We start from the raw sequence: 23,459 nt of genomic DNA on the forward strand, positions 1-23,459 counted from the left end.
TCCCCTTCCAAGTCCTTTCCTTTATTCCTCTCGCAAATCCTTTCTTAATCCCTTCCCAATTTAAAGTCGGCAATCTATTTGTAGAGGCGTAAGGTCTGTAATCGACTTTACGTCTCTACAAATGTTCATGGGCGGTGGTAGCGCTTACCATCGGGCGTCCCACCAGCTCCATTGCCGACTGTGACATTAAAAAAAAAAAAATACAGTCGAATCGATAACCACCTCCTTTTTTAGAGTCGGTTAAAAAAAATAGATTCGTTTTCATCCAGTATGTGCATACAATTACAATTTTATTCCCTTGAGCTTACGCGTAGTTACTGGATTAAAAAATATCTTTATTTATTATAAAAACAAAGTCGCTTTCCACTGTGTCTCCTTACGTATGTTTGACCTTTTAAAGTACGAAATAGATTTTGTTTTTTTTTTCAATAGAAATAATGATTTAAGAAATTTATATTCAAAGAAATTTATTATTTTATCAGGTTAATGTAATGAGCGGCCACCAGTTTCTGCACCCAATATTGCCGTGTGAATTTTTGGACTCACCTGAATTCGAGTCTAGCAGAGCTACCATTGATGAAAAATTTAAGGTAAGAACCAGGGCAAAAAGTACCCGTCATAGTTCTATTAGCTATTTATATCATGTTAATAAATCACACTAACCTTATATTTGTATACATTCTGAATGCAATGCTACGTATAAGTCATGGTTTTAATATAGATTTCTTACATTTCACAGTCACAAATATCTATATGAATAATATGTATGGTACCTTTTAGCTGGTGCGGCCACTAACCCGATGAGCTAAATTTTCTTTGAGAATTCATTTCATAAATCACAATTTAATTAAATAAATAAATTATTTAACAATGTAAATGATGAACATTTTATTTAGAATTGATTTCATTAATATGCCCATAACAGAGCTTTTGTTAGATTAATAAATTTCAGTAGTACTGAGACGAATCCTCCTCGTGTAGGTACGATTCTAATGCCGCTTATAATCTCTATTTCCTGAATTAGAAAAATTGGTGAAGTTCAATGTCTGAATAATAGCGGATGACCTAACTTTCACCCTTGAGGCATTGTCCCGTCAAAGGTCGATAGTATTGCGAGGACGTTTCTTTTGAACTTTTTCAAAATGAGGTCTAAAATTTCTTGTTTTTCTTTTTTGGTTAATAAAATATGAAATCCACAATATCGTAAATACAAACATACGGGTGAAGCTAATAAAAAAGCTGTTAAAAATTGTAGCCCTACATCTCTTTGGAGAGTTATTATTTACGTCAATTCTACTGATGGATTATTATAGCCGAATACAGACTTCGGCTATACCCTTTGGGAAAACAGATCTGAGGTTCGTCGTTTTTACTTTTACCCGAACCCATTATTTATAATTTATCCTCCTGTTACTTCACCTTTGAATCTTTTGCATGAAAAAATTTATCCTTACTTGATCAATGTTGTTTTTGAGATAAATAAAGCGAAACAGTAACTAGCTACGAGGCGAAAGAAGAAACCTTTTTATTATTTTGTAAGGTTGAAACGGTCAAAAATAATGTTTACATCATTAATGTTTAGACTGTTTAGCCCTTATTGTAATTGTTTCGTGGCCAAGCTATAAGAGAGTGGGTGCTGACCTTAATTCCTTTTGTATTTATGCTCGCTATTCTATGTAACGTTTGAAGCCCCTTTGCGGGAATTCATATTTGCACGAATAGCTCTTTACTTAAGCGATATTTCCTGATAATATAGAAGCAATATTTTCAAACGGAACTCACACTAATTAATAGGAATGAATAAAATGGACTTTATGGAAACTGTTTCAAAACTGATGAAGAAATATAAAACTGTTTGTCGCCTTTGATACGTTGAAACTTTGATACGTTTTGTAGGAAAAAAATGTAATCCAAAAATCTAATTTATTTTTCAAAAAAAAAGGAGGAAGGTATCAATTTGACTATATTTTTTGTGTTTGTTACCTGATAACTTTTTTCTAGGTGAACCGATTTCTACGATTCTTTTTTTTTTATTTGAAATCTGGCAGCCTGAAATGTAATATCGTTAAAATTTGGTCTACTTCTGACAACTTTCAGACGGTGGTTTCATGTAGATGTCATAACCTCATAATATTGAGTAATGTGGGAAGCAAACACGTCACTTTAATGGCGTCATTATTTAGAGCAGAAGTGCTTCTAACACCGTGACGAACTAACCTCTCAAATGACCTACATTGCCTAAATGTTACGCTTCAACCCGTTCTATACGAAAGGGTCCTCTATAAACTATGTATATAAGGAAGTTCAATTTGCTTTTATTCTATTACTGGAGCTTGACACGTTTGTTCTATCTATATACATAATTCCTTTGTTTCGTGAGTTCTCAGAATCAAATTTAAAATGAGTAGTGTGTTAATTTGAAAGACATCTCGTATATTTGACTGTTGTAGAAGTAGTATCTACTTCTGCTAAGGTGCTAATTATTGTAATTTTAATATTATTTAAAATCTTAGAGGTATTAAAATTCAATAACTCAATAAGCTGTAAGGCAAGGTCTTATCTATGATCCCGTATAGGGTCGACATTCACCAAATTCGAAAAAGTCAAATAATATGTGTTTCCACATTCATCGTACGGAACTGGTAATAGTTGGGTTGCCTATTTTTCTGGTTCTTATTACTTAGATCCAGAGTACATACAGGTAATTTGTAAATGGTGGATAGGTATTACTTAGCCGTTATATGTTATATGCTTTTCATCGAAAGTCCTTTATGTGGCTGTTGTTAATATTCACAGACTTGATTGAATTTGTAAAATTAAAAAAAAAAAATCATATTTAATATAAAATACACATTTTAAAGGCTATGCTAGCTAACGCTGTGTCTTGGAACACGTTTTACTTGATAAAATATTATCTTTATCCGGTAAACATATGGGGAAAGGGCAACATTATGATAACATCATCCTATACTTTTTGTATTATACATCTTCAAAGGACAACGTATGTTAATAGGTATGTAAAGGAAATCGAATCGATATTATGTAGAAAAAAATTTTAGCAGAAAAAGAAAAAATACATAAATCAAAGAATGTTTTACGGTGACGCCATGTAAACGTCTATAAACCTATCATTTGATACATTAGTAAATGCCACAGCGTTACATACCCCATTTTGGTGACCTAATTGCGATCTGATACGGCGGTATAAAAGCCGAAGGGGCTATAAATGCAAGAAACTAGGTTAAATATCGATGAACTCTTAACACTTTCGAATATGCTCGCCACTGCTGTGCCATGTTGACTTGAATGTTTACGTGTCATTGCTATTGTAATTGGCGATTACTTGTGGTGTATAAAAACATATTACATACAAAGACAGAACCTGGAATATGCACCGATATAAAAATGAAGTAGGTACCTTTAATATGGTTCAATAATTTATTATTACAAGCGGATGTAGAATGTGCCAAAATCTAATATATAAAATTCTCGTGTCACAGTTTTCGTTGGCATACTCCTCTGAAACGGCTTGACCGATTTTGATGAAATTTTTTGTGTTTATCCGGTATCTATGTGAATCGGCCAACATCTATTTTTCATACCCCTAAATAATAAGAGTAAGGCAAAACAGCGTTTGCCGGGTGCAGCTAGTCACTACATAGTATTAAACAAAGTCGCTTTCTCTGTCCCTATGTCCTTAAATATACTTAAATCTTTAAAACTACGCAACGGATATTAAAGTTTTTTTTTAATAGATAGAGTGATTCAAGAGGAAGGTGTATATGTATCAAAAATATTCCGAAATATCGCGTGCGAAGCGACGGACAAAAGCTAGTATGAAAAAAAAACACAAATTTTTTTTTTCATAGATATATATACTACTTACTGAGTGCTGACGCCCCCGACCTTTATTTTTTTCCGGCTACGGCCTTTACCCAACGGAAAGTAGAAAAGTTATACAAAGTACAAAGTTGGAAACCTAGATCCAGCTGTAAAATGTGGTAAAATTCCCCTCAACAAGGTTCACTCACTTCCACATAAGCCACTGGCAAATAGATTGAAACACATTGTAATATATCACACGGTTCTTCACGGTTTCGCCTACGTAAGGCTGTATCCCGTAGGAATATCGGTGTAAAAAGTTTCCTTTGTGTTATTCCAGTTGTCCAGCTAGCTGGTCCACGTACTAAATTTCATTGCAATCGGTTCAGAAGTTTTTGCGTGATTGAGTAACAAACATACACACATCCTTACAAACTTTCGCATCTATAATATTAGTAGGATACAACCTTTATATTATAATAAATGCTATTTCTTTGTAATATTTTTAGCTGGATGCCTAGTTGAATTCACAAGATTTTTTTAATGTTACTTTTAATGAGTAACAGCTTTTTAAGGCTATTTCATGGACTTTAAAGTCAAATTTACCATATTATAAATCCCAGTGATTAAAAAGAAAAAATATCTTATGTTACAAAAATTTTACACAATTATGCCTTTATCAAAAGCATACTTATTGAAATCATCAAACGGTAAACTACAATTTTAGTGATAGATTTAATATGAAATATAATCTAAAGTGAAGTCCACTCGTCGTAAAATTAACAACGATTAAAGCCTCAGCCCATTTGTGAGTTGGAGAGGTGCTTGGCTTATAGAGTTATTAAAGTAACAAGGTTCTATTTCCTACTTAAATTCATTTTAATAATTTTTGTTATTACTGATAACAATTTATCAAAACTGTGTGATGGTTTATACAATAAGCATATTGTATTAAGATTTTTTATAATAATATTTTATTGATTTAAGACGTATTTGCATGGTTTAACTTTTTATTAAAATTGATAAATAAATATTAACTTGTAAAGGTGATAAACTATGTTTATGTACTACAGATAAGTACTATTCATTACCTACGCAAGTGAACAAAGTTTAACAAAGAGACTTAACACATTACAAATGAAGCCACATTAAAGCTGATGCACTTCTATGCAATCCGAGCGTTGTTCTCAATGGGGCTCTTCGTTAAAACAAAAGTAGTCATAGCGATTGTTTTTGCTCTGAACATTAAAGCGAGATTATTTGCATTTCCCTTTTAGGTATCGATAGTAGCAGCATCATCATGCCGCTACGTGTATTGGCAACGCAGTTCACTCGAATATTTGTTCGTTAAGGAGCCGTATCTAGCTAGCGTGGTGACCACATTGATCGCTCGCGATATAACCACAAAGCTATACGCCATGAACAATAAGATTGTTACCGAAAGGGGCTCCCATCTAGATATACGTTTGCCGAGTATATCGCACGCTTTAGCCCGAAGCCCGAGGAAATTGCGCTCGGCCAGCAAACCGCCGCCGCCTACTACCGTACAACCGGTGCCGCCGGAAAAGCGATCCAGTGAGTTTAATCGCTTATAAACTTTTGATAAATACAATACTGATAGTATATCTATAAGTAAGCTAAACTATTCGAAACTCTATTCTCAAATGAATACTAAGATGAATTTATATTTCCACTCATGTAATAATTTATGAATCAAATAAACAATTAAAGATTAATTCCACTTTTCACCACTACAAGATTGCTGTTGTATACATCATTAAAGTAAACATTTTATTAAGGACTATTTTTCATCAAGGCCAACATGTAATCTAGAATAAACAACATAATCATAATTATACTACTACTACTATATACGTACCATATGCGTACAATTGAGTTATATTATGGAGGACGTTGAACCATAAAATTTACGTCTCCATTAGACATTATATTTCTCAGAAAGCCGCCTGGCAGTGTCACGATGCGCCGCCCGGCATAAATTGCGGAACATTTGTCCCCTTTTGGCAACATTTAGAACACAACCAATTCAATCAAAACCTTGGCCATAAGCCGATACAAGGCAATAGAATATTGTTTATAATAAATGCATCCTTGAAGTGACTATAGCCAGCGAGAACTATGAAAACTTGTACTGATATATAAGTATCTTGTGAAAGTCTTCTCTTAACTTTGCATTACTTCAGTTTTATAGTTTGTAACTACACTGAGCATAAATTTATCGGAAAACTTTAAATCTTAACATTCTGAAAATGCTTACAGTATGCTTGTGGATTTTATTGGACGTGTCTGCCAATTTTAAGATACATAGCATTTTAACGGTTTTTTTAAAGAACATATTTATTTTCATTCCTACTTCATTAAAAAGATCACAACAAACATTCATACACATACATCCATTCTCACAAATTTTCGCACCATATTTAAATTAAGTCACTAAAATACCTAATTCAATATATTATTATTTATTATAGCCCAAATCAATAATAGATTTTCGGCAGTAAGGTAAAATATGAAATTCTAATGAAAATAGAAAAATACACATTTCAGGAAAAAATCTAATTCCAGACTACTGGTCTCGGGACGTAGACAACACCATTCCCACTCTAACTAAACGTAATGGGGTAGCAGCGGCGTTTCCAGAAGGTGATGAGGAATTGATTCCTTTAGCGGCACACGAGGAACCGGCGGCTTCGTCCGATGATCTCTCCGTGGCTGACAGTTGCCCTGATACTTCCTCCAAGTATCATAGCTGTGAAGCTGTTGAGACCGATGACGAACTAAGACATTAGGGAAATAGTTTTATTGTAATGTCAAATGAGAATAAATGTTGTCGATTTATGTTTTGGGTTTTATTTGTTGTTTGATATTGTTCTCTCAATGACGTGTGTTGTTCTATCAAATGATACTAGAGATGATTCTTTGTAATAACTTTAATTGAAGCAACACTATTAATTAGTCGCAATAATTACGTTGACATGTATTTTTTGAGCTGGAGGTTTACCTGATGTCACCTCCCAGAAAAACTTTAAACACTGACAGGTGGCTTTATAACATAACATCTCACATTCGAATTAATTATATGCCTGTGACATTTCAAGCATGTTTGCATACTGCCACGCAAGCGAATTTCATTGAATAATAGTTTTATACAATACTCGCGCTCTGGTATTTCTGATAACTTTAACCCCAACACTAAATTAAAAATGTCTAATTCTATGTATCTTTCCCTCAAAATCATTTTCTGTTGGCTTTTAATCGGCAGACATTATTGTATAGGTCAACTTGCATGAATAATTTAAGATCAGAATATACATGAATATTGTCACTGTTCAAGTTTCAAATATAATGTAATAAAAATTTTTTAAATTGGATCAAGTGAACTAAGAACATTGAATTGAACAAAAATAAGTTTTCAACTTTAAAGAGGAATAAATAGGTAGGGTATTAAAAAGGGAATGGACGTAAGTATAATTTTTAAGCAACTGTAAGATCAAACAAGAAGAAAGAAAATCACGGTAGATTCGAATGAAATAATTTCATAAATCAAATATTTAATTAAGCTAATGTCAATTTCTTCGACCGTAGTTGGTGCCAAAAATTAGCAAAAAATATACGTCTAGCATATCATAACAACATGCAAAGTTATGCAGCACTTATTAACAAGTTACACAACTTGCATAAATTTACCAATATAGATGGTCTTGCATGCTACCATCTACTGTACATGTTACGTATACATTGTAGGCTGTAGCAAGCAATCTAAACCTGTCAGCAACGGCACGAACGTAACAAGATAACTGCTACTCACTATAGGAAGTTATAATTACCTTAAATCGGACAAAAATAGCCATAAGTGCGCATCAAACATTTTACCACAAAAGCGCTAGTTGGCGATGCATGCATTTTATTTAAACTGAGTTCGGGAATTGCTTATTTTACATAGACATTATCAAAGTCCATGGGTGAATATGTACTTGCATAACATACACATTTCTAACGGAAAATTTTAAAAGGACAAATTTACAAATTGTTTTACAAATGAAAAGGTAAGAATTAAAAGCTATTACAATTACCATAGGATTATGATTAACAAACAAAAGCGTATAACAGCCCGTGTACTTGAATGAAATGTTTACACATTTGTTAAGTATTTATAAAGGACAAACAAAACTTACAGGTGTTAAATAATTGTAACATGGAATATTCAAATGAAGTCTCATCCATTATTATTCGGCATCCACTTTATAAAGATAACATATTCAAATTATTGTTATGTATTGTTTAATTTTAGGGCAGAAAAAGCAGCGGGAGTCGTTAAATATAATGATCTTTATACTCTAATTATTAAAATTAAAAGAATAAAAAAACAGTTTACTATTTTTTTTTTCATCTCTACCATTGTGTATATAGTTAGTTTTATATAACAGTTTTGAACAATGGTAAATGAAGTGAGAGAGCTCTTGATGAGTTATAAAGATGAATAGCTTAGCTTTATTGTTGAATCGATTGAACAATTGACTCTTTCTAATGGCTTGCTAGTTGCATAGGCAAGCCCCTATTGCCTTTATAGGCAAAAGACTGAATAAATTTCAATCAGAGCCACTTAGATACTATTTATAATTCTTTGTTTTCATAGTATTATGCGTTTGTATAACATCTATCTTTACATAATAATAATGAGCTGTGATTATTAATTAATCAAAAATATTTCAACATGGCTCGTGGTTAATCACGTAAGATTAAAAAATATCTCAGAATTACGAACTTTGTAGTCTTTATACAAATATAATATTGGATTCAAGAAACCCACCTCCTGTTTGTTTTGTAGCACTTTTCATTATCCATATATAATTGCAAATACCTGAGGATCAAAACTTCTGATTAGCACCAAAATAAAACAATCGCAATTAGTATTCTATTCATGCGATGTACTTATACCGGAATTTATCCAAATACATTATGTTATATGCTTAGTTAACAAAAGATCATCGTCCCAACAAAAATTAAACAAATATTTTTGATAATGTCACCTACCTACATAATTGAAATGAGAAAGCATAAAAAATATACAATTAAAAGACTAGTTACGAAGAACTCGATTATCAAGTAAGCGTTGCACACTCCACTATGGAAAATTCCCAGTGTTATTGTTGGGAAAATAACGAGTTTCATTGAAAGCTGGATGAATTGATATCTTTATGCGCCTATTTTGCAATAAGAGGTGAGCGTAACAGACTACATTTTCTGATTGTTTACAAAGTAAACATTTAAAACTGCATTCATGTTCCATTGTTTATTAATGGTTTCCCTTAGTTTAAATTGCTCAATAATGAGTAAAAGTGCTACTTTGTCACTATGATAAGAGCTTATTAAATTTAGTAATAGTAGATGTGTATTCATTAAATGGCATAATTTATAATGAAACTAGCTGCGCCCCGCGGTTTCACCCGCGTAAGTCCGTATCCCGTAGGAATATCGGGATAAAAAATAGATGTTGGCCGATTCTCAGACCTACCCAATATGCTTACCAAATTTCAGAGGAATCGGTCAAGCCGTTTCGGAGGAGTATGGCAACGAAAACTGTGACACGAGAATTTTATATACTTATATATAGATATTAGAAATACCACAATACATATTCTTGGTAAGACACCAAATTGGTGTGGAGGTTTAATAAACCTATTTTACACAAGTTTTGTGTTTCCCCTCAAATATTGCCAAGTTGTTCTTGAGCATTACATGCGATAGTGTTTCAAAGCTTATCAGATGGCCTGTTGTAAATAACAATGCTTGAAGCAACGTAGATCGATTTGTTGCCAGTCCAGTTACAAGGGAAGTGAGGTAGAGAGACCGAATGGTTTAATTCGAATGCATGTTAAAAAGCAATGAAATCGAATAATAAATTTTATCTTTACTCTACATAATAAAACGATAAATAAAATAGTGTCTATACATTGAATATTAAAAAAAAAGGCGTTTAAAGAAAGTAATAGAGCTCTAATCCAAAAAAGAATATGTCTGTTATCTGTTTGTTTGTACATGCTCATCTCCAAAAGTCCTCGACGGATTTTAATGAAAGTTTTTTTGTTGTATAGTTAAATGAAAGAAATCGTGGGCCCTACGTTTTTAAATATGAGTATAATAATTATACATAGTTTGACAAAAACACTTGTAGGGCAGTCAGTTTATAATAGAAAAATACACACAAACGAATCCTTCTATAGAAGTTAAATCCTTGAGTGTCTATAAATGAAAAATATAAAACGAAGCTGGATAATAATAAATCCTACTAAGGGTTAGTATTCTACACAAAGCGTACACGTGGGTATGTAATATTGATATTAACTTTCACTCAGTGAGAGCGTACAACAAATAAAATGTTTTGTACGATAAAAATACTTGTTGTTTAAAAAACACGCATAATTAATAGATGTTAAAGATAACTTTAATCAAAGTGAAAACTTCGATTACCGTTATTATACGGTTAATTCTGAGAAATCAATGAGCTACGGTATGATTGCTTCTCTACATTTCAATAGCGATTGCATCGCTTTTGAATTCAATTATAATTCAACGGTTGCAAAAGTAAAATACAATTAATATAACATGTTATATTTTACGCTTTTTCAAATATATAACAATTACAATTTAAATAGATTGTCATACTCATTTCATCTCAGTAAGTATATTTACGCATTATTTATAATATAGTATAAAATAAGGTTTAATTTTGAAATAATAATGGAAGAAACGTAACTCCTACTTCTACTGTACTTATACCACTAATATTATATTTTATCTCTTATTAGAATACGTCGTAATTGATATTGCACATTCTTTTCCTTCCTATTTCGAATTTCTCTTTCATGATATTACTTAGGCCCTATGTAGGAGGAATCTATTTGATGAAATAGAATGGAAATGGCTTATATTGTGGGGGCAGTACAAAGCATGGTCGGAGTCGGAAAGGCTGCGTCATTGCAAGGTTCGCGGCGGCTGGACCATTGCCAGCTGTTAATCGTTACGCAGTTAGTATATTGAATCGCTGAGGCCAAACTGTTTTAAGCTTTAAGAAATAATTATTGTGTTGGAACTGAGGAGCTTAATTACTAAGTATAAATTTATGTTTGAAGAATTGGCTGGTCTACAAATCCTAACTTTCCGTTATTGTGTAATGTATGAATTACACTTAAGTTTATTCTATTTAATCAACAGTGTTATAAGGCACTTAATGATAAAATTTGTGCCCGCCTGAATCGAGCTTTTTTGGGTAGTTTAACTTGTACCCCGAATTGAGAACGGCATCTTTTGGAAGACGAAAGTAAATCCATCTCCCTCAAAAGAAATTGAAATCGCTTTCGCTATGCACTTATTTATTTTGAAAGCCTATCTTATACAAAACAAACAATTATTAGATTATTATAAATTAAAACAGCCATAGCTTAATATGCCTTTGAAATAAGGTGTCTATCTAAAATACTGAACGTTTATCATGGAATGAAAATTATTATAAACGTAAAACATGTAGCTAGAACCTTTTTGTTAATAAACATTTAATTTCGAGAAAAGTCGTAGTCGTCGAATGCCGTGATTTGTGTACGCGACGATAACAGAAAAATTGGATGGGCGCCGGCAGTCTAAAATATTTTTGGCAATATTTTTCTTGAAAATTTTAATTTGTTTCAGCACTTCAACTTATGAATAAATTATAAACATAATAATACTCCATTTCTTCATAAATAAGAACTTCCGGGAATTACAACGGAGCTTAAAATGCGCTTTTCTCAGGACTTATTTTCGATGGCAAATCACACGTTTTAATGTTTACGATACAGTGTTTGACATGGTGCGGCTATCGGACGAGTTCATGTCGTACAATAATTTTATTGATAATATCAAAGTAGAGAGATGTGAGTAAGAGCGCGGGCAGAGTGGGGCGGGCGGGAAGCCGCGCTTGCGTGTAGCAGCGCCGCGCCCGTGTCGAAACGCGCCGTGCGGAAGCAGCAGTCAGTCGGGCGGCGTGGCGCAACGCTTGATTGCTTAGCGCCAAGCGCAACACGCCTCTTGCGCGACGCCCGAGATCTACTATGAGACTCGTGTGCCGCGCTCACGCTTGTTTTGGTGCTTTATGATGGTACGGCATGAAAGTGCAAGATATGCGGACGTTCCGTGAACGACACTTTGCGAGATTTACCACCGCTACAAGTGGGCGGAGAGACGAGACGCGTCCTCGGCTGCTCAGGTGAGCGGCCCCGCATCTTACTTCGTTGGTTAAGACGCTGCCATCTCGGGGTCGATAAAAAATGCTTTACTTATGGACATAAACTCACTTGAAAACCAGTGAGATGATGCTTTGAAGGACTAGTATTTGTGATGGTCCTTAATGTCGAATATCGAGGATTATTTCGATTGGCAAAAACACACAACTCTCAGTTATAGTCGATGGATAAATCTAATCCCTTTTTATAAGAACTTAATTCATGTCTCGTAAGTTTGCACGTGCAAATATTTTATTTTAGTTAGCCTTTTGGCTTCACTCTTTTCATTAGGTAATGTTAAAGTGTAAGAGATTCATGATTTATCTCAAAAAGACTTCAGCACCCAGATCGTTGCCTATAAAGATCTTAACTTATAATTATTAAAGAGAAACTAAATTTGCATTAGCAACTATTTTCATAACAAACACAATAATAAACTTCAAATTGTTAGGCGTGGGTTTAAAGAACAGTATCAACAAGGCTTGACAAGTAATAAATACTAACAAGGTGGTAGTAATATGCGCGTGTCCTTATAATATTTTGGTAATGTTCAACGTAATTGGGCAACTAATTAACACACTTAATTAACTATAGTCTATAGAATATTAAACACCGCTTTACGCAAATAATAAAGAGACAATTTCAGTCATGTGTAATTACAAATTACTCGTACCAAAAACTACAATGTTTATTATCAACTGGTATGTACGTTCAGTGAAAACGAAACCAAAATACAAACTCAGTCGATATAACAATTTGATCACGCTATGCTTTTTGGAAGGGAAAATACTGCTCGTATTTGCGTATGATGCATGTCTTGGGGGAATGTCTTTTTACTTTATGATTCGTCACGCAATATTGGCAATGAAGCGTTATCTTCGAGTCTGTAAGCTCCCAGCTGTCTTCATCAATCACAAGCCTTTGAACGTCACAATAATACGTCTAGTGGTGATAAAGAATAACTATTTTATATATATTTTGTTTAAAGCTATAAATCATATATATCTAGCTACTTATTTTTTTTGTGTCAGCTCATAATAAAGCATTCTAGATTTATTTAACAATAAATGAAACTTCATTTGCCATATATTTCGATTTCTAATAAATAACTAACTACAAAAATGAATATATCTATACTAATATTATAATGTTTTCACATAAAAACTACTGGACCGATTTCAAAAATTCTTTCACCTTTAGAAAGCTGCAACTTCACTGAGTGACATAGGTTATATAGGCTATATGTGTACCACGGGTGAAGCCGCAGCGAACAGCCTAGGTTATGTAGATTGTTGGTAATTGTAATAAATTACACGCTTGAATGTCAATATTTATCAGGAAATATTAAGTAACTTTAGATAAAAGTGTAAAATATAAGTACGAGTATATACAGACAACTCCAATCCAATATCCAAACCTATTACCTAATACGTCAATCTCGAAGTTTTCCGCCTTATATAGCGTAGCCGCTCGTTTCCGCTTCTAATAAAATACATGTATACAAGTACATTGGGTAATAAACTACATTGTTATGTATAAAGTATGATGTGTATAATACAGTCTGGTTCCAATATATGAGGCGCGGCTGCGACATGCCGTCGCCACGCTTGATGGCCGTGCCAACCAACTTATGCCATACATGCATAAAATGCATATTTAATTTATCGTGTGGAATGTAATGAATATAGCATTCTATATTCATATACTTTCTAAGAATATTATATCCTTTAGCTCTCGTTTTTTATCTTAAACAAAATCACCAAGGCTACAAAAGCTAACAGCTACGGCTACGACATAGGATTAGAACATTATGTTCTAGGATTATGATTAGAACGTTATTTGATTCAAATAGTATTTAGCATAATATCCTATCTTTATTATTTCTGATATCATAGAATAAAGTTCGATTTTTTATCAGCGAGACAGTACTAACAAATACTTAATAGAGCTGAACGTTCAGTCAATACAGCCGTGAATATTAATGTTCAAAATTTTCATTTATTTATCAATCACAGATTTGTGACAATGAAAAGCTTAGACTCACTTAGATATAAAAAGACCGTAAACACGAAGAAAATTTAAGCGACGGTAAATTTGAGGGTGACCTTTACTAAACGGCCCTTAAGAGTCTTATGCTCAAGTAAACAAGCGTGCAGCACTAGAAGGCGCTCGGCTATATTAAAACGATGGTTGCTTGAAGATTAAAGAAACTACTTTTTTGCTTATAAAAACAATAGTGCTTTTTAGTAAATTTAACTTGATGATTTCAGTGAAAATATTCTTATGTACCTACCTATGTAAAATTTGTTTGGTTGGGTGATTGGAATACAGTACCCAATATATATCTTTGAGGTTAGGCATCTATATAAAGGTTGCTTAAAATATTGTGCAGGTAAACACACTTTATGTTCAAATCGAGCTCGTACAACTTAGGCAAACTTAACTTGAGATGTACTTACTACTACTGCCATGATTTACCAACTAGAACAAATAGTCCTTTTTGATTGAGAGGCTCACTAACAGCAGTACTGCTTTAAAGGCATCTTGAAGGTCATACAATTGGTCAGTTATAAAACTTCATATGAACTTTTTTTTCAACTTACATCCTTAAAATCAGTATGTATTTAAGGTTAAAGACTTACTAATACAATAAACAGGCTAAAGGCCTATTACATTAGACAAAGCTTTCATTTATTTTTCGATATACATCAAACGAATTGTTTAGGTTTATAAGGAACCTAAATTTATTTTTATGGGCCAACAACTACTACATGTAACAGACCCACAAAAATAAATGCCATACAAAACATTCGTTCGTGTGGTAGCTGAGCGTATAAGTAATGCAATTTAATGCAAATGTGGTGATGTCGCGATAAGTACACCCAGGAGTGCGGAGCGAAACTTTTTCGTAAACCGATGCTTTGAAAATTGCACGACAATACGTAACTGGACGGTTGTCCATATATTTTAGCAAACGTCCGGTTTTCCTTTAATACTACCCAAATCTGACTATTAGGTAGTGTAATGACATTTCCGTTTCCTTTTTGCTTTTTAAATAAAGAAAAAAGTCATTGTTATCATTTCGTAGACAAAAACATAACTTTCAAATGATAATGTGAATACCATCAGTACTTATAAATAACCATCAGTACTTATAATACCTTTTAATTTTTATTGTGTTACCTCAGAAAGAGAATACATTTCCGATACTTTGCCTAAATTTTATTTATCAAAATATCTGCTATTTAATTTCTCTAAGCGATACGATACTTTCGATACCAAGTGAACTTTGGATGGAGTAGTTTATTTTAGTTTCTAGTACTTTTGGCAACCATTCCATGAATGATTCATTCCTACTTACTTTAACATTTTTGAAGTTTCAGTCCATGTTATATTAGTATCGAGGAACTCCATCGTTTATGTTGTTAAAATATCGTTTGAATCGTATTAATTAATTATCAAAAGCAGAAAGCAAAGTTGTTAAATTGTAGAGCTTATGCCTATGTTTAACACGTAAATTTACAATTTCTTATCCTGAATAAATTAGTATAGTTTTCTTGGAAAATACATAAACCATAATGCATAGCCTTAAATTATAATGTTTTAAAATTAACTAATTAAACTGAATTTACGCGAGAGACAATACAATAAGTAATTGCTTAGCGACGCCTTTAAGTATGAGTATCTTGCAGATAAGGAGAAAGCAGCTCTCACGCGAAGTGGTGTCGCAGGGTGTGGTGATGGAGTTAGTAATATTGAAAGCGAGATCCCAACTAAATCGTCTCGTGTCGGAGAGGCGTTCGAGTAAGGAGCGCGAGTCGCGCGCGGGCGGCGGCGGGGGCGCGCGGGCGTCGGGGCGCGAGCGCAGCATGGCGCCCGTCGCGCCCGCGCCGGTGTCCGCCGCGCCCTGGCTCAACGCAACCCTCGCCTACAACCTCTCCCGTCTTAACTCCACCTTCGACACTGATTACGAACTCCTCAACGGCAGCTCCACTGACGAACATGACAATCATTGGTTCTGCGCAAAGTGGACCAGCGCCCAACAGGATCTCTTCCAAGTATGAACTTATTATTTTTATTACTTTTTATATCTCATTTTCCATTTTAACTATCACAAATTAGATATGATTGGCTATACATTATCTCTATATATATCTCTATATATTGTAATATAAGGCACCTATACGCCTTTGATACCCGTTTTAAAGAAAATGAACTTATCTATGTACTTAAGATTTCATTAACAACATAATGGTTTTTCTTTTGTCGACATAGGCGGCAAATTTATGTTTCGCCATCGCCTTCCTAGCGCCGAAGAGTTTCAAACAAAGCATATTGGTGCTACGCGCGCTGGCGGCCGCCGGCGCAGTGCTCATGGGCATGTGGGCGGGGGCTGAAGTATGCGCGCCTGATGTTCTAGCCTGGAGCCTAGCTTTAGTTCTAGTCAACTCCATACACACTGTCTTCTTAATTATAAGGTAAAAAATGAATAAAATTGCACGGCGAAAGACATTAAAATAATTGATTTACGTTTATCGACTTTATGATATTGCAGTTTGATATTGCATGTTCCATTCTTATCGTGTACGAAGGTCTTATATATGTAGGCCGCCAAGTGAAACGTTAATCGTTTTTCTTTCAGGTTTTTACCACCGGCCTTATCTCTAGAGCTGACCGATTTGTACCTGAAACTTTTTAAGCCTCTTAAGATAAGTAAAAAACATTTTCAAGAGCTAACTAGAGAAGCACGTATCGTCAGGCTAGAACCAGGAGAAGCCTATGCAGTAGAAGAAGTGACACCAGCAGATGAACGACTATCAATATTACTGAAGGGAAAGTATGTACAGCTGATATAAATGTAGATAGATTTCTAGATATATTGCTTTCGTCCTTATGCTGCTCACGTAACGACTGGCATGTGGATCGCCCTCGCAAATACATACAAATAAGCAGTTAATAATATATCATAATGTGTATTGACTACTACATATAAAATGAAAATATTATTTTCAATCTTCGTATTTGGCATTGCTATGTTTAAGACATGGATTGCTATGTTTAAGACATTTAAGACATGGATATGCAATGTTTAAGACTTTAGTGAAATCATAATTTTATGTTAAAACAACATAATAATAAAATTTATCTATATTCAAAAAACATGCAATTAAAAAAATAATTGTCATATTCGTAAACTGATGTTTATGTAACTTCATAAGGAGAACCAATAAAATGTATAAAGGTACGATCAAAATGTTAAAACGAAATGTATGCCTTAATACAGTTACCTACGGCATTTATAGCCTTTTTCGAGTGGTACTTTAAAAAGTATTTCACTGCACGTTAGTTTATGATAAGCATTGCAAGCAATTTTCTTGGCTTACACGAACACGGTCGTGGTCAAAATCCATTTTGCTTTCAAGTTTCGCGGTGACTTGAATCTAGATGCCTTTTCTTTAGCCTACAATCGTATCTATTTTCTCTTGAATATAAATATTATATCTCAATAATTATTCCATTTATCTTCAACATTGGAACATATCATACGGAATAATTTTTATAAATAATTAGTATCTAATCCAAAACCTTCTTTCTCTCAAAGTAAGTTTTAAACTTTTAAACTTTTTACTGTATATTTATATGTTTCCTATAATCATATGACCTTCAACAGTAAAATCAAAAAGTTTCGAAATTAGCAACTACCCTAATGCACTCTACGTAATTAAACACAAATTAAAATGATTGTAAATAGTATAAACTAATGAAATAGAGTCAAATTCATGGATATATATAAAATGATGGACAGTAAACACTTAAATGACACAAAATGACAATTTAAATTCACCATAGTCTCACTTTCATGGATTTTAATTGAACTAGACTGGGCGTGGTGCCGATTGCGTGCTCCCAATGCTGAAGTTGTCAAATCAATTTGTCTCTACGAATCGCGTTATCAAACAGTTAAATAATAAAATAAGAAAAAGCCTTAATCTAGAAACTATTCAGTTCAATTGGCTTATCATAAAACTTTTACCAAGGGATTTTCAACTTTCGAGCGATCCGACAGAAAATACACGACAGCGTATAAGATAAGAAAGAAGATAAATGTTTAGAGAGTTGCGTCATAACATGTGGATTGTGGAGCCAAGTAAAGCTTAGATACGTATGTATGTGCTTATACACATACGTACTTTATTTTATTGGCTTGAGTTAATTTTAAAATTATTCAAGTAATATAACTGACTTTAAGAAACTTCTACAGAGCTTATGATTTGCGACAAACTTTATAAGGGATATAATGTTATGAAAATTAATACAGTTAGTTTACTCTGATTTAAGATATTAATTTTTGTTAACATATAAAACACTAGCTGCGCCCCACGGTTTCACCCGCGTAAGCCCGAATCCCGTAGGAATATCGGTATAAAAAGTTGGCTATATGTTATTCCAGTTGTCCAGCTATCTAAGTACCAAATTTCATAGCAATCAGTTCATTAGTTTTTGCGTGAAAGAGCAACAAACGCACACACATCCTTACAAACTTTCGCATTTATAAAGTAGGATAGTAGGATAGTAGGATAGTAGGATAGTAGGATAGTAGGAAGGATGTAATTCACACATATCTATACGTTTATATACAAGGAACTAAACCTTAAAACTAATCTCTTTTGTTTAGAATGAAGGTGAGTTGTGATGAAACGCATCTTCACTACATACAGCCATACCAATTTGTGGATTCACCCGAATGGGAGGCCAATCGGGAGCAATCTGATGACGTATTCCAGGTATCTAACGAATATACGGATATTGTATATTTAATTGTACAATTTTAATTCTATTAAAACATTCTACGATATGAAATTAGACCACAAAAATTCTCCTACAGCCATTGACATACATCGAAGACCCACAATTACGATCAATACGAAAATTGTCCCAAGAAAATATATGCCTACGTATTTTAGGCAGGCTCTTTGATATATATTAGATTTTAAAAATTACTAAAAATTAATACAAAATTTATTTGGATGTAAAATTTGTCTCCGAAATATTACCATAATTTAGAAAATCGATAATAATTGTTTCCGTATTATATCCTTTAAGGTAACTGTAATTGCGGAAGAAGTAAGTACATGCGTTTGTTGGCCACGAATGAGACTAGAACGAGTGCTTCGGCATCGTCCCTCATTAAAAGTAGTATTGGACTGTCTAATAGGTAAGTTAACACTTGCGCTGTTTTTTTTCCCATTTCGCATAAATTTGCCACAATGGAATTAAATTAAATACTTTTTTAATGCTTACTTACCATTGTGTATTTCAATAATTATAGTATTATAATTTTAACTACTAATTCATACATCGAGAGTTATAATTCTTTTATACGCCTACAGGGGAGGGAATGAAAAACGCGTGGACTCGTATTCTATTGATTTTTCGATTCAACAGAATTGCGCCTCGAATAATTTTCTTTAGCAACTGCATCCCTTTAAGTTAAAGGTCAATCATAATTCACATGCCGATACTACATGTTTTGGGTATTTCAACAGAATTAGATGAGGCAATAATCACCTTGAAAATCTCCTTAAATATGTGCGCATGAAATCTGTCAATTTACATAGTTTTTCATGTTTTGTTTTGTTTTATTTATTAACTCTTAGGGAACAAGACAGACAAATTGCCCACTAACGTCTTGAATTTTGCCTAAATCAGTAGATAATGTTTCCTACATCTTCATTTTACTTGTTTTAATTTAAACTTTGGGGTACTATATACCAGTATTAACTTTGTCAATCATTTCAGGAAAGGATATAACTCATAAGCTATATTCCGTGAGTGAAGGCCTCGGGTTAGGTACATCAGGAGAAAACGACGGACCACCGGCGCATCTCACGCGGTCAGCTAGCGTTGATGCTGTACACGAAGGTGCAAGAGGAAGACTGAGAAGTTTAGCGTGGCGATCTCATACTACTTCAACTAAAGGTACCATTGAATTATTAAGTCTTTATCATTCAAATGTAAAAATTAAACGAAATTTGCATGAATGGATTAATTTAAAAAGACGATAGTAGGTACCGAATTGTAATCGGAAGTAAGTAATTTCTCCAGTAATTGGTTACTTTTTCTTCTTCTTCTTCTTCATCTTAATTCCCAATCCAAGCGATGGTGGATTTTCTGCAGGTATAAAACGATATAATTATGAGGTTGACATGTTTCCCCGGTTTTCTGTAACGGGTTTTATGTTTTCTTTCCTCTCACACTTAACATGAATTAATGAATGAATGCCACTAGGGACAGTAATTATACCTAGGTACTATCTTACTACTTTTGTCGGGAATTAGGCAATAGGAAAGCTACAATTCTGTTTTCCAATAATTTTTTTTTTCATAAAGATATTCATGGTGATCATATTTCCTTTTTTTAACACTTAGGTATATATCAATTCTTTCCTTCGTAAATCCCTTCCCTCTTCATTTAATCTCTCTAAGAGGCAATATATTTGCCGAGTCCTTACGCTTTTGCAAATGTGCATAGTGGTGGTAGCGCTTACCATCAGGCGACCTACTAGCTCCTTTGCCGACTATGACGTGAAAAAAGTGTGTCTCAGGTCGCCCGACATAAATGACAACTTTAACTAATCTAAGCATTTTCTGGAGAGAAAGGGATGCCGGGCAAAAAAAAACATATAAACACAATAATTGTATAATTCTTTATTACAGGCAATTCATACTGGCAGCCGGTGGTCGCTCGTCAATTCCTGCGACAGTCTCCATTCGGGCGAAGCGTGATACCGCCGCCGCGGCTCCTGACCCAGGCGTCCTCCGCGAGCCTGCAACCGCCGGCGCGCAGGCGCAGCCCGCCGCGGCGCGCGGCGTCCTTCCGCCGCAGCCGCGAGGTGAAGTTCGCGGAGGTGCCCACGGCGCCCGAGCCGGCCGTGTGACGCGGGCCGCGGCCCCAGCCCGAGCTGGTGCCGCTCGTCGCGCCCGCCGCCCCCGCACCGCCCGCCCCGCCCATCTCACCCGCCCCCTGACCGACGGCCCGACTTCCCACCACAGACTTCTAATGGACCACGAACAACGACTCGTTGTGAATCTCCTTGTTGTTTAGTTTTGAACGTATTTTATTGTTGACTAAAGAGCTTCCTGTTGATGACGTTTGATAAAAATTATCGTTTTTCATTTAACTGTGAATTTGGGTGAAGTGAAAGTGAACTGAAATCTGCATGCACTTAAACAATGTGTTAAGGGTGATACAGTGATCGTGATGGCAACTGAACTTAAACTAGTATGAAGTGAGATAATTGAAATTTAATTAATGTGTGAGAAAGTAGACTTATAGCTAGTATGTAATTATTTTTCTCCATTGTCGTATTTATTTGAGTTGCATTTCGCTCAACCTTCGCACAATAGTTATACTTTTAAGTAACAATTTAGTATAACGCAATGTTTTCTATCACAGTGCTCTTAATATACATTTTTTTTTACTTCACAAAAAAAACTGTATGATAATAATTATTCCGAAAAGCTTATTGTCGTTATACTATACGAGTATTTTTTATACATACAAAATGTGGTTTACTTATTATTTAACTGTCTGTGGTTTTGGTATATTTTTGTAATACAGTATCATACTGTGAAAACTGGGCTAAAAAATAATACGGATTTTATGTTGTGATTGTTATCTGTAAAATTTGTAACTTACTTACAAATATGCCTACACAACTTTGCAAACATCTATTATGCATATTATATACATAATGAACTTTAAACTTGGTCATTGTTTGCTTAAAGATTATATTACCTTAGTTTTATTTCTTTACATTAGTTGAATAATATATAAAGTTTATAATAATAAACGCTTTATATAATAATGATAGGCTATAATCTCAGACTGAAATGTTTTATAAGTATCAAATTAAACATAAAACAGTCATGATATGATTTTATATTGAATATTGAAGAGAGAAATCAGATTTTAGATTGGGCTTTAAGAAAATAAATAATATTATTAGTTATGAAATGCTGAAATTTGTGTTTATGTTGATAATTTAATAACTTATGTACTTAAATTACAATAACTTTTTTGTTTCCAGACTTTACTTGTAATTTACAACGTTGCTTACAAATAGCTTTCATACTCAACTTCATCCTTAATTGAATTAAAAAAAAAAACACCGTTTAACATTGTTGTTTAGCAATAAACTAATTTTTACCGCAGACGATACAAACTTGCGGTAGTAATTAGCGGGTATATAACATAATTATGTGATAAAATATTTTTACTGTTGCAATATTTAGATATATTATTATTTTCATAAACACACGGATCGTGCATTTTTAAGTATTTATAGATACGTGTTTTTATGAATTCTAGTAGATAAGATCAAGAAGATGTTTAAACCATTTCGATCCCAACACAAAAGAACGTCACAAAGCACTACTTAAGTCAAACAGTTTAAGATAAAATATAACCCAAATCGCACCTTACTATAATATTCCACGATAAAAACTCCTTTGAATACAATATTCAAACCCGAGTGGTTTCAATGAAAACCAATGAGATCGTAAAAAAGTTTTTGACGAACGGGAATCACTGTTAGCTCTCCTAATTGGATGTCTTTCACATATGCGTAATGATATTTCACGTCGATGTTTAGTTGATGTTGTCGCTTCGTAACTTGTACAGTGTGACACTAGATAAACAAGTAGGTAGTGTTCTTTTTTAAATCTATAGAAGACTTGTCTATTATCACATCGATGTTCAATATATACCTCGTAGATCGCCTAATCAGGACATAGCAAAGTTAACGTTACCTCTCGCTGATCTCGTCTGGTCAGCAATCACTACACGTAATATACGGTTATACTAACTATGTACTTGTGTAGGTAGCTACATAAGTACATAGCGTGTCCTAATTATTCGATCTCTTTTCAGATACATATCGTTCTTCGTCTTGTCGTGTCTCGTTAGTTACTTATGGTAGCTTAATTTTATTATGTGAAGAACACATAACCTATTCACGTACGTTGATTGTATTCAAGGTGAAACTCGGGATACACGCGTTAGTATATTTAACTGGAATTTAAATAAAAAATCCCGAAATCAACCTTTAGGTAGGTACATCATATTCTTCTTGCGCAAACTATTCGATTGTTATGACTTGTGGCTTAGGTATGATTAAGAATGAATTACTAAAAAGTTGATGTTGTAAAATTGAGACAATTAATAATAAACTTAAAAATCTTGCTCTTTAAAATGACTTCGGAAAAGGCTAGTGAAATTTTGATATCTTGACATCTAGATTTGAAAATAAAAAAAAAAATTAATACGTGACGTTAAAACTTATAAAGTCTTTACATA

General features: G+C 33.8%; 2 protein-coding genes across 3 annotated transcripts in view; both read left to right on the plus strand.

Annotated features, from left to right (window-relative positions):
• Positions 1 to 6,680, plus strand: part of LOC119831198 (popeye domain-containing protein 3-like) — a 10,653-nt gene extending 3,973 nt beyond the window's left edge. Inside the window, exons 6-8 of one of the 2 annotated variants that reach the window (XM_038354485.1) lie at positions 483 to 590; positions 5,100 to 5,397; positions 6,391 to 6,680. In XM_038354485.1, coding sequence (XP_038210413.1) covers positions 483 to 590; positions 5,100 to 5,397; positions 6,391 to 6,632 — 648 coding nt within the window. In that variant the 3' untranslated portion in view covers positions 6,633 to 6,680. The remainder of the gene's footprint in view (positions 1 to 482; positions 591 to 5,099; positions 5,398 to 6,390) is intronic. The other variant, XM_038354487.1, reaches the window with a different exon arrangement.
• Positions 6,681 to 11,861: 5,181 nt separating this feature from the next.
• LOC119831368 (blood vessel epicardial substance-like) lies at positions 11,862 to 21,850 on the plus strand. Its single transcript, XM_038354683.1, has 8 exons — positions 11,862 to 12,085; positions 15,794 to 16,159; positions 16,377 to 16,579; positions 16,744 to 16,938; positions 18,778 to 18,886; positions 19,206 to 19,317; positions 19,902 to 20,081; positions 20,819 to 21,850. The coding sequence occupies exons 2-8, from the start codon at positions 15,842 to 15,844 to the stop codon at positions 21,037 to 21,039; spliced, it is 1,338 nt and encodes a 445-aa protein (XP_038210611.1). The 5' UTR covers positions 11,862 to 12,085; positions 15,794 to 15,841; the 3' UTR covers positions 21,040 to 21,850.
• The last annotated feature ends 1,609 nt before the right edge of the window (positions 21,851 to 23,459 follow it).

Source organism: Zerene cesonia, chromosome 13 (genome assembly GCF_012273895.1).
Source record: "Zerene cesonia ecotype Mississippi chromosome 13, Zerene_cesonia_1.1, whole genome shotgun sequence".
Taxonomy (NCBI): Eukaryota; Metazoa; Arthropoda; class Insecta; order Lepidoptera; family Pieridae; genus Zerene; species Zerene cesonia.